General features: G+C 46.4%; 2 protein-coding genes across 6 annotated transcripts in view; one reads left to right on the top strand and one right to left on the bottom strand.

Moving 5' to 3' along the window:
• Window positions 1–7,601, bottom strand: part of WDR82 (WD repeat domain 82) — a 21,224-nt gene extending 13,623 nt beyond the window's left edge. The window contains exon 1 of the mRNA XM_042454102.1: window positions 7,260–7,601. Coding sequence (XP_042310036.1) covers window positions 7,260–7,420 — 161 coding nt within the window. The 5' untranslated portion in view covers window positions 7,421–7,601. The remainder of the gene's footprint in view (window positions 1–7,259) is intronic.
• A 10-nt stretch (window positions 7,602–7,611) lies between these two features.
• Window positions 7,612–12,083, top strand: part of GLYCTK (glycerate kinase) — a 32,988-nt gene continuing 28,516 nt past the window's right edge. The window contains exon 1 of one of the 5 annotated variants that reach the window (XM_042454096.1): window positions 7,612–7,714. In XM_042454096.1, coding sequence (XP_042310030.1) covers window positions 7,707–7,714 — 8 coding nt within the window. In that variant the 5' untranslated portion in view covers window positions 7,612–7,706. Of the gene's footprint in view, window positions 7,715–7,774; window positions 7,799–7,878; window positions 7,897–7,920; window positions 8,660–10,313; window positions 10,520–12,083 lie in introns of those variants that run through there. The other 4 variants (XM_042454100.1, XM_042454101.1, XM_042454097.1 and 1 more) reach the window with 4 other exon arrangements.

Below are 12,083 nucleotides of genomic sequence, written 5' to 3' on the forward strand. Positions count from 1 at the left end.
GGGGACTGCCTGAGAGCTGGTGGAGGACTACTTCTGCCGCTGCCCCCACCCCCATGTCACCTGGGAAGAAGCTCCCCAGAACTGCGGAGGACTGTCTTGCCGCTGTGGTGGCTTTTTACCAGGGGGGAGGGGTCAGTGAGAGAGGCCCCTCCTGAGAAGCCGGCTCCCCGGCCTCCTGAGGGACGCTGCCACACCCCCACGCCACCAGGTGGAACTTTTTTCCCCCTTGCTATTTGTATGGGGGTGTTTTCATGTACAGTGGTGCCTCGGGTTACGAAATTAATTCGTTCCGTGGCACCGTTCGTAACCCGAAAAGCCTTCGTAAGCCGAATTGCCATAGGCGCTAATGGGGAAAAGCCGCGATTCCGTGCGAAAAAGCCGAAAAAAGCACCAAAATTTTTTTCGTAACCCGAAAAAACATTCGTAACCCGAAACAATGTTTTCCTATGGGATTTTTTCGTATCCCGAAAATTTCGTAACCTGGGTATTTCGTATCCCGAGGTACCACTGTATTCTTAATTGTTTTATAGCATATGATGTTTGTACAAGGGGGTTTTAATTTGTGATCTATGATGTTTTAACTGTTGTATTATTGTTGTTCACCGCTATGATCCTTGGAATAGCGGTATATAAATAAACCATATTATTATTATTATTATTATTATTATTATTATTATTATTATTAATATCATCTTGGGTGCAATGGGCAAAGGCATGATAGCATATCCAAACTGTTCCTATTTCTCCTATTAAGGGATAAAACAGCAATTACAGTGTCTGAGCAATACATATTAGAAATACTGTATGCATTTGGCCCCCCACATTTGGAGGAGTTAGGGATGCAGGGCCCCTGCAAAAGTGGAAAAACTGTGAATATCCACAGTAACCCCCCCCCCCCCCGTCCTCAGTAGGACCCTCTTAAGGACAGTGAGAGGCGATGAGGGATGCTGTCCTGGTCCCAGGCAGTTGGCTGAATGTCCCTGTCTTCCTTTGCTCATACACTCTCCTTCACTGCCTTTCTCTGTGCCCACTAGTCTCTTCCTTTGCCCCCTCTCCCACTAGTCTCTTTCTCTGCCTACCTGTCCATCCTCCCTACCTCTGTCTCCCATGGCCAAGGTGCACGTGGAGGGAAAGAAACCACTCTCTCTTACTCTAGTTTGCTTTCACTCCTTCTTCCCACCCCTTCTAGACAATCTCACAATTGTTAAACCTGCGAACAAAGAGAGCCAACTGAAAACAGTATGCTTGTGTATAGGTCTACAAATTTTAGTCCAAAAATTGACCCAAAAAACTGGGCTGGCTTACCCACACTTCAATCTAAGTACTATACCTTAACTCTTACATTAAAAAAAAAAGGAACTATCCCCTTCTCCAAGTAAATGATGTGAAAGATGAGAGCTTTTCTGAATACCACAGTGGGATAATGGTGGCAGGGGCAGCTCTTTGGCACTTTTCTTCAATGGAGTGCCAAGAAGAATGAGGCTTTGAAGGACTTGAATAAGAAATTTGTATATACAGTCGGCCCTCCATTTTCACGGGGGATCTATTCTGACCCCCCCCCCCCCAAGACTTGCTGATATTCAAGATCCATAGGCTTGACTGAGGCGCCTGCCCATGAGCATGTGCAGGGCGTGCACTGCGGGAGAGCACCCCACTGAAAATAACAGAGGTCGCCCCTCCATGACTATTCAAAACTGTGGACATCAAGTCCGCAAGGACAGAGGGGTAACTATACTGCATATACTCATGTACATGTCTAGACATTTAAATCAAAATATTGACCCCTGAAAACTTGGGTTGACTTATCATAGGTCAGTGGAAGTACTGTATATTAACCCTTACAAAAAGAAAAGAAAAAGAAATCATCCCCTTCTCTAAAGTAGAGTTGTGAAAGGTGAGAGTTCAGTCCCAGGAAAACCTAAAAGGAGCACCGACCAGCAATTTCTTATCGCAGCAGTGCTTCGAGACATTTTGAATCTCTGGAAGAGAAAATAGTGGCGCTGGTGGAGCGCTGAGGGAGTAGACAGGATCGATGCTTTGGGTTTTGAAGAACTTGAGTAAGACATTTGTGTATGTTTGTTAGCTTTTCTGGGACAAAATCAGGCAGTTATCAAATTAATGTTACAGTTGTAATTATTGCAAATTTAGATAAAAAACGCTTTAACTACCCTGGCTCACTGCTAGGAAATCCTAGGAATTGTAGTTTCGAGACAGACAGACTTGTCCTTGGGCCAAAATTAGGGTTCGGGAGCATGCAGTAACCCCACACTCCTGAACCCTAACATGAAGCAACGGCAGCATCATGGTGGCCTCCGGTCCATGAGGCGGCTGCCATAATGACGCAAGCGCAGTGCCATGTCCGCATGTTGGGCGTTGCGCTTGCGTCACTGATGTGGCACAGTGCGCTCATGGCATACTGATGGCAGCGCCCGCCTGCACCCAAATAACCCCGCATTTAGTGGGTTCTTTTTGGAGTGGAGGGAGCCCGTACGGTTTGGTTGCTGCGGGCTTGCTCCAGAGAGAAAATGGGTGGCCTGTCCAGTCCCATAGTTTTTTATTGTGGCACCAGAGGTGTCTGACAGCAAAGACTAAATGTCCCACAAAAATACAGTTCCCAGAATTCCCCAGCATTGGGCCAGGGCAGTTATAGTGGTCTCAGACTGGATTATTTCTGCAATGTGTTTTGGACCACAGTCACCATTTCGTTTTCTTAGCCTTTACATCCTTTTTGACATATGCATATTTTCTTAGGCCTGCCTGTGCTTGTTCACCCCCCCCACACACACACATTGCAGTTTCCCCCTCATCCATCCAGCCTTTAGGTGAGCAGAGTTATGTCTACCAGAATGTGTAAGTTCTTTAGTAGTCTTCCTTTGCTTCATCCTTTACATCCTTTGCTGCATGTCCTTACATTTTACCCTCGACTTATCCATACGTCATATCAATATTCAAAATTTTGGCCACCCAACCTGCCCTTGATTTATATACAAGTATACTGGCATAGTAGTTTGAGTGATGAATTATGACTCTGGACCAGGGTTTGATTCCCAGTTTGGCCATGAAACCCACTGGATAACCTTGGGTAAATCACATTATCGCAGCCTCAAGGGACAACAATCACAAACCTCCTCTGAACAAATCTTGCCAAGAAAATCCAATGATAGGGTTTGCCTTAGGGTAGCCAGAAGTTGGAAATGACTTAAAGGCATACAACAGCAAATATATAGTATGCAAAAGTAGCATGGCACAAAACTTGTAGGGTATTAAAATTGTATTACTGCAAAAGAAAGGTGCCTTCAAGTTCTTTCTGGCTTATGATAAATCTAAGGCGAACGTATCACAGGGTTTCCTGGGGGTGAGAGTGTGTGACTCACCCAAGGTCATCCAGTTGGTTTCCATGGCTGAGTGGGGGCCCAAACCTGGACTTGAGTCATAGTCCAAGACTCAAACCATGACTTCGGGGCTGGACAGACAGGAGAAAGGGACGGCAAGATGCAGCTTCCAAATGGCGCCACACCACATGTACATCATCGATGCTAGGAAGGGCTACAATGGCACCCTGAATGCATGCTAAAAAGAAGCCGCTGTGCTGTTTGGTTGCTTGCCGCCCCTTTCTCCCCATCTGTCCAGCCCCATAGTCGTATTAGTCTGGATCAGTATATCAAGGGATCTTTTAGCACCTTTGAGAGAAAGAGGTCACACAGAAAAGAGTGGCTTCCGGCTGGAGAAGGATGTACAGATGATGTATGCCCCCAGACTGGCCAGAAACTGCACAGAGAGCGCACCCGGCCGGGAAAAGCCAGCTGCTCTTTGCTGCCAGCATGTCCAGAGCTGTGGCAGTGTGCAGCTTCAGACTCGTGGCATCTGGCTGGCATGGCCTCAGAGCAATTGCGGGCTGAGCAGTGCTGGAGTGGCTGGAAGCTGCACCAAGCTGCCAGTCTATGTGACCCCCTAAGTCTACTTCATCAGATACATGGACTGAAGCATCTAGAAAAAGACATTTATACTTATGAATAAGAAGGCTGTCTGTGCAAATAGCAAGAGAAATGGAAAAGTCGTTGGGGGACAAGAATGGAAGGAAAAATACTTCCTAAAGCCAAGGTAAGCAGAAAACCAGATGAATGATGAAGGGGAATTATTGGATTGCAGTATAATGCTGGCTGGGAAGCAGAAACAAGAGGTGGTAAAATGGGCAAGAGAGCCCTTAGGAGGCTGGGGTATTAGCTAGTGTTATTGCATATGTAGTGTGAAAGGAAAGCACTATCTCTTTCAACCCATTGTTGATTGACTGGAGTCTGTGGGACCTCGGTATCTGTGGATTTGCCACCCACGGATCTGAACATCTGCGGATAGCAAGCTTGCATTGTTCCTAGTGGCGGCATGTGCATGTGGCTGCACCGCCTTTAGGAACGAGATTTCACCTGTGCCATTGGGGGACAATGGGACTTCAGCATCTGCGGATTTTGGCATCCGCTGGGTGTGTGTGGCTGGAACAGATCCCCACGGATACCGAGCTCCCACTATATTCCAGTTCTGCAGTTTCTCTTTCCAATCTTCCTTCGCAGTGATTTTGTTCAAGGACTGCTGTTTCTGGTTCTTATGTTACCATTCCTAATGTGACCTCATCACCATATTCACAAATTTTGCATTTCTATTGCTATTCACATGAACGCAACATGCTCATTCATAAGTATGTCTGTCCCTAGGCACTTCACTCCATGCATCTGATGAAGCAGACTTAGGGCCGGAGCAGATGGGCAGTAAAGAACAGCCAGAGTCCACTCCAGTCACATGTGGGCATGAAAACCACAGACCAGATACCTGCTCCCAAGGTGGGCTGTGCACATAGGGGCCAATTGGAGTCAGATTATCTGAGGTTTCTTTTGCTCTGGTCCTAAGGACCAGAGTGCGACCTCCAGTCACTTTACAAGTGTGCATCATCTAACTGGCACACCTCCAAAGCTGCTGGAAGTCAAATCTTTCTGCCCATCTGTTTCACCCCTTAGTCTACCAAAGCATATACTACCAACCTTTCTCAGTCTCAAAAGTGCTAAAAAATCACTTTGCAGAAGCCTTTACAGTTCATTCTATTTCACTAACAGAAGCTGAAAACTACATTTGAAACAGTATTTACAACTAACAAGTCATTTGACTTCCAGGCGAATGCCATGACAAACACAGATCAGCCTTCAATGTAATCTCAACAAGGATGGACAGCATGCTTGTTGACACATGGACCCTCCTTCTGTCTGTGTTGCCCCAGAGTATGTTGCCAACATGGATTTTATTAAAATGCAGCAGCAGCAGCAGCAGCAATTTTCGAATGCATTTCTGGTTAAAAAATACATGGTATACCTAAGTGTGCAGGAAGTGTAATTCTTTTGTTTATCGTACACCTTGTTTTAAGTGAAATGTGACCCAGAAGTGTTATACTTTATTACTGTTACGTATCTTAACATTAATTTTGTCTTACTGTAACCTTATGATAGGGTTTTCTCTGCTAGATTTCTGCAGAAGAGGTTTGTCATTGCCTTCTTCTGAAATGTAGCCTACAGCACCTGATATTCCTAAAGTCTCTCTTCCAAGTATTACAGACCTGAACCTCCTGAGTAATCAGACAGGATATGGTGCCCTCAGGTCATTTCGGCTACGCTTTGCTTGCCAAGCCCAAAACTCAGTTCTCTCTGCCTTCCCTTTCATCTCAGACTAGGTCTTCCTTTTATTTCCTTTCACACAGAACCGTAAACTACAACATACTTTCTCTTATAGCTTTCGCTTTATTAAGAACTCCCTCCATGCAAACCTTAATGCTATCAAGACTATTTTATTCCCATGGTAACACACACACACACACACACATATATAATAAATACTCTTCTAAAGTCACTGTCGTTCTGCTCACTGGCCCATACTGTTAGGGCTGCTCTCAATCCTCAACCAGCTCAATTTTGGTAAAGTCTAGAGCAGGGATATGTCAAAGAACAGGTACCCGCCTCCAGAGTTCAGAAATGGAATATATCACCTGCCAAGTAATTTCAATATTTCTACGCCTTTAGATGCAAAAAATAAACTTTAGGTGAGCACTGCCCACACAACACTTTATAACATCTTGTAAAAGCAGCCTAATAATTTGACAGGGTTTTCAAAATAGGCGCCACACGACTCCAACTCCTCCTCTTTGCGACTAAATATGACCTCAGCTATGCCTCTGGAAACTTATTTTTTAAATAAAATGGATAAAAATTAAAGTATAGGTTGCCTTTCTTCAAAGGGATAAACACAACCACCGTGGCTCTCATTCTCAAATTCTCCCCCAAACATGCCGTCCTTGAGGGACGTTGGAGCCCACGCCAGCGCCAGGGACCAGCTTCCTATCTCTGGCCCAGAACCACCATCCGTGTTTAAGCACCGATCACTTTATTTACCATGGGAGTGCCCTCTGATATAGTGAGATCCAGCAGCAGTGGTGCAGTGGTTTGAAACTGGACTAGGCCACTGGGAGGCCAGGATTCGAACCCTGACTTGGCCATGGAAGCCCCCCGGATGACCCTGAGCAGGACACCTCTCTAGGAATCCCTAGGTCCTCCAGCAAAACTTTGTGGTCAATGTCCAACAGATGCTGACCACAGAACTGGACTGGAGGAGCTACAAAGGCCTAGTATTCTCTCTAGGAATCTCTAGGTCTTTCAGTGCAATGTTTAGTCAAGGTTGACTGTAGAATTGCACTGGAGGAGGACCCTCCTAGATCTTCCCAGAGAACATATTAATTAAACCTGCAAATAATTAAATCCACAATGATGGAGGGATGAGCGTAAATCAGGCCTGCACAATGCATGGCGGGGGGCACACATGTGGCCCTCCAAAGGATGTGGAATGCCTTCAAGGCTCTTCCCGAGGGAGGGCCGGCTTGCCCTGGCAGGCTTCTCCACTGCCCAGGTTTCTCTTGAGGAGGCCAGGCATCAGAGAAGGAAGAGGGCAGAGGCTCCCCTCTCAAGGCTCCTCCATCACCTGGAGGAGGAGGAGGGCAGGCGGGGCTCTCCCTCCGCTCGCCTTCTCCCTGAGGGTTAGTATTAATCCATTCTAATTAATATTATTAATTCATTAATTAAATGTTTCATTAAATCCTCTCTGCGCCCCGAAGGAGTTTAGCCTATTGGAACTCCCCCTCCGCCGTCGCCAAGCCGCGCGGGCCAGGCGTCAATCCGCTCTCTGGGCCTCCTCGCCAGGGAAGGAGGAAGCGGCGAGGCCCCGTGGCTGACCTGCCCTCGTGGCAGTCGTAGAGGACGATGGAGTCGTCGTCGCTGCTGGAGATGACCGTCTCTCCGTTGGGGCTGAAGTCAAAGCAGTTGATCTTGTCCGAGTTCTCGCGGAAGACCTTGGCCACGCGGAAGCTCCGCAGCACGTTGTCCGTCAGCTTCATGGCGCCGCGGAGGGAGGGAGGGAGGGAGGGACCGGGGAGGCCGAGGGACGGGGGCGGGACACAGAGGGAGAGAGCGCCTTCCGTCGGCCTCCGCTCAAGCTTTGGCGCCGAAGAGGAGGAGGAGGCTCCTCTTCATTGTCTCCGCCATTTTGCGGCTCCAGGGAGGAGGAGGGGGCGGGGCTGAGGGGAAAGGGACGCGCGCACGGAATTGTGGGGGAACCTGAGGCGGTTTGAGAGGAGGAGGCGCGCGGCGGCAACAACTTTCGGCGTCGCGGTGCATGCTGGGATGCTCGGGTAAGCCTGGGCGCGGTGAGAGCGTCTGCGCGTGCGCAAAGCAAGCGAAAGAACAAGCAAGCCAGCCCGCGAGGGGAAAGAGCCGTAAGCGTGGGCCGCTGCGGAGAAGCCGCGGTGCACTCTGGGACAGTGCCGTTGGAGGAGAAGGGGAGAAAGAAGGGAGGGGGACATCTCTCTCTCGGGTGCGCGCGCTGGTCCTCCTCCGCCTCCCCCCTCCCCCCCTCGTGCCGTAGCGCGCGCTAGCTAGCCCTAAGCCTCGCTTTGCTCCTGCCGCCGTGGAACGTTCGAGCGCGAACGTTCTTCAAGCCTCGGAGGGGCAGCCAATCGCTGACGAGGCCCCAGGCTACAGTTGCCTGGCCACCTTATAAAAGGGGCTCCTCAAGGACGCGCGCGCGGGAGTGGGTCAATTGGAAGAGAGGAGGCAGGTCAGGCGCGGCGTCGCTGAGTCTTGAGCAGCGCTCAACTTGGGCTGCAGTAACTCTTTTGCTCAGCCAGAAGAAGAGTTAAAGCGTTGCCAAACCCGGTTATTTCTCCAGTGTGGATGCAACCATCGTATAACTTTGGCCTGCTCCAGGGGAGAGGGACTCGCTAGATAGATGTAGAAAGGAAGCAGTTTGACGCCTCTTGAAGTGGTGCTCTGCTGGCTCCATCCTGCGGAGGGTAGATTTGAATTGGAGTTTGGCTTGTTCAGGACTGAAATGCATTGAGAGCAAAGGTTGCCAGGAAGATGGAGCTCAGGTCGTGTCAGAGCCTCTTCCGGAGCGTAAAACTATTTGGGAACGGCTCCTGGGTCAAGATTTTGAGCCCAAATAAAGGAAGTGCCGCAAGGGACGGTTTGGAAACAAGGAAGCTAAATATATAGATAACCGTTTGATTGATGGATGCCCCACGAGGGAGAGAGGCGCATGTCTGAGCATCCAGCAAGGGTGAAGGGGCCTAGATGGTGTGAGTTCCTATGGAAACAGTGAAATGTGATCTGTAGTTTTCTTTGCCCAGCATACTATAAAAGCTTGGTTCGGTTTGAAATCCAAGCCCCAGTAATGTGGATGTTTTTCCTTCTGGGGACGCTGCAGCAACAAACTACACTTTCCAGTCGGCCCCAGGGCACCCTAGTAAATCCAGTTATTATTCTGGTTCTTAAATTAATCTGCTGCACCCGGATGCCACTGAATAGAGCTGCAGGGAGTGGAAAGCAGTCTCTGGAAGAACGTCCATAGGGATGCATCGCTTTGTGGATGTGGAGAGAAGGTGGCAGTAGGGTGCATCATTTCTGCAGTGCAGATGCACTCAAGGGAAGGAAAAGCGGGCAGAGGGATCTTGGGGCACCTTTGAGACTATATCTTTGAAAGCTTGCAACAAGTGTATTGCGCATTTTGGTTGGCCCATAAAGGCATCACTGGTGGATTTTTGTTTGTATCCATGGAATTTGGTATTCATGGGGAGTCCTGGAACTAATCCCCTGTGGATACGGAGGGCTGACTGTACTTCCTTTTTTTGGTCTTCCAACAGTCCTCTTTATTGGTGATCTAGGGTGCTGCTAGGTTGAGAAAGGGAAGGGGGAAATTTCTCTTCTAGCATTTCACTTTCTTACATAATACTTTCTCACCTTCCATAGAATTTCCTAATCTCAGAAAAAGCCCACACTTTCTCATGACAAGATATCAGCAAAATACCCAAAACTCTGAGGCTGTAAGAGCATTGCTGCAGACAGGCAGGAGCACTGCCTGTAGGCTTTTCAGAAATTTCTTCCAAAGGCTAATGAGTCTGAACTAAAAGAACTTTATCAAAAACATACCGATGAAACTTTTTCAGATACCTCCTAATGATACTTTTTCATTTTGTACAAAACAAACTTTTTTGTCTCTATTTGCGTATGATTTTGTTGTGTTTTGCTAAGTGATCTTGAAGAACAGGACACTAGTTTATTACCCTGGAGCAAACAACCTTGGATTGGGAAGAGTAGCAATGAGAGAACTGAATAAGATCCTAAAGTGTAAAGATATAAGTGATCACTAAAGTGGAGATCGTCCAAGCCATTGTAGTCCCCATCACCATGTATGGATGTGAAGAGCTGGACAGTGAAGAAGGTGTATAAGAAGAAAATCTCATTTGTGATGTGGTGCTGGAGAAGAGTGCTCAGAACAGCCAAGACCATGGATGGCCAAGAACACAAATACATGGGTCCCTGAACAATTAAAGCCCAAACTCTCCCCGGGAGCCAGGATGACTAAATTGGGGTTGTCTTACTTTGGTCATATCATGAGAAGGCATGAATCACTAGACAAGACAATAATACGAGGAAAGGTAGAGGGCAGCAGAAAGGAGGAAGACTACCCTGGTGGCGCAGTGGTTAAATGCCTGTACTACAGCCATTCACTCAAAACCACAAGGTTGCGAGTTCAAGACCAGCAAAAGGGCCCAAGCTTGACTCAGGCTTGCATCCTTCCGAGGTCGCTAAAATGAGTACCCAGACTGTTGGGGGCAAATTAGCTTAATTGCTAATTAGCTTACTTGCTGTTCACCGCTATGATCTTTGGAATAGCGGTATATAAATAAAACAAATTATTAATTATTATTATCCCAGATGGATGGACTTAAAACTACAGGCTTAAAACTGCAGAAGCTGCACAGAGGAAAGAGGCTCTTTTGATGTTTCCTCCTCAGGGTCACCATGAGTCGAGGACGACTTGAAGACAATTAACAACAAACAGCCTAAACTGTCTTTTGATGCATCTGTTTGGATAACGACTGGTTTTGCCAAGACAAAATATTGAAATACAGCTTTCCCTGCAACTGTTATTTAAGGTTTCTGATGTTAATAATAAATAAATAAATAAATAAATAAATAAAATGTATTTGTATCCCGCCCCTCAGAACAATCGGGGCGGCTAACAAAATTAAAAATACAAAACATATAAAATTCCTGGTACCCTCCCCTCCATCCACTGAACAAACTTAGGGTGCTGTCACTTTGCCTTCTGAAGAATGTCATACTTATATATTGTACATGGATATACATGTTCTGGGTACACCTTTTCTATCCTGAGGAGGCTTCATATCCTGAATAGCCTTAATTTCTTCATCACTTCATTGATTTTCTCATTATCCATTCAGACTCAGCAGTCACTATAGTTCAAAACACACTTCAGAAATAATCCAGTCTGAGACAGCTTTAACTACCCTGGCTCAGTGCTAGGGAATCCTGGGAATTATAGTTTATTGTGGCACCAGACCTTCCTGACAGAAGGCTAAATATGTCTCACAAAATTACAGTTCCCAGAATTCCCTAGCACTGAACCAGGTCAGTTAAAGCAGTCTCAAACTGGTTTATTTCTGCAATATGTTTTGAACCTATGTGACCCTTGTATTTTATTAAATCAGGCTTAAACTGAATCTTTATTATGTTTTGTTATTCTTAGTTCATGGCCTTTCCATAACAAAGCAAATTCTCATCATGCTGATCTGCTGTTTTTATTGCAGTAATCTGCTATCATAGGTATTTTTTATGACCATTCATTTTCTAGCTTTTGTTTTTGTTGCAAAATGTTACCTGAGGACTTAAGGACAAATGACAGGTGATAAAAACAATATTTTCAATAACCATCTTTCTCATCTATAATTGTTTAAGAAAACCCTTCCTATTAAGTGACTTAAAACTATCTCTGTTGTAGGGATAATATAGTGTTGCCTTCAGACTGACATGGATCACGGTTCATACCCAGAACACCCCCCCCCCCGCCCCCGGTAATGACAAGTATGCTCACTCAGTCTGTAGGGCCTGTAGCATACCTTCAATATCCTTCCTACATTTTCCACACAAAGTAGCCTTTAATCTATCATATGTATTGCAAAAGGCACCTTCTAGCTTCCCTGAATAACAGGAGCAATTGTTGGATCAATAAGCACATGATGAGAAATTTGAAATCCCCCCAGGTCAAAGACATCAGAATACATATGTGTATGCTCATCCTCTAATGTGATATATATACCATCCTCACTCAGTGATTCCCTTCAGCACTCTGCATTAGGCAAACAGGCCAGTCTCTACATCAGAAGATACCTGGATATAAATCAGATATTAAGAAAAGGAATGCGTAAAATTCTGCTGCAGAACACTTAAATTGTCCTGGGTATTCCATCTCTGACCTCAGGTCCTTGCGAAAAAAGGGAGACTGGAAAAAGAAGCAGCTGAATTATATCCATAAACTCCAATCCATCAACAGTGAGGTGAACAAAAACAGTTACTTCTCACTATTCTAACACTGGACATTCTTATCTAGTTTAACAGCTCCTTTTTGGTTCCCAGCCTGCTCACACCACATTCCAAAGCTCCCTCCCACTATTTCATATGGATATCTCAGTTAGACAT

The sequence above is a fragment of the Sceloporus undulatus genome, chromosome 2 (genome assembly GCF_019175285.1).
Source record: "Sceloporus undulatus isolate JIND9_A2432 ecotype Alabama chromosome 2, SceUnd_v1.1, whole genome shotgun sequence".
Taxonomy (NCBI): Eukaryota; Metazoa; Chordata; class Lepidosauria; order Squamata; family Phrynosomatidae; genus Sceloporus; species Sceloporus undulatus.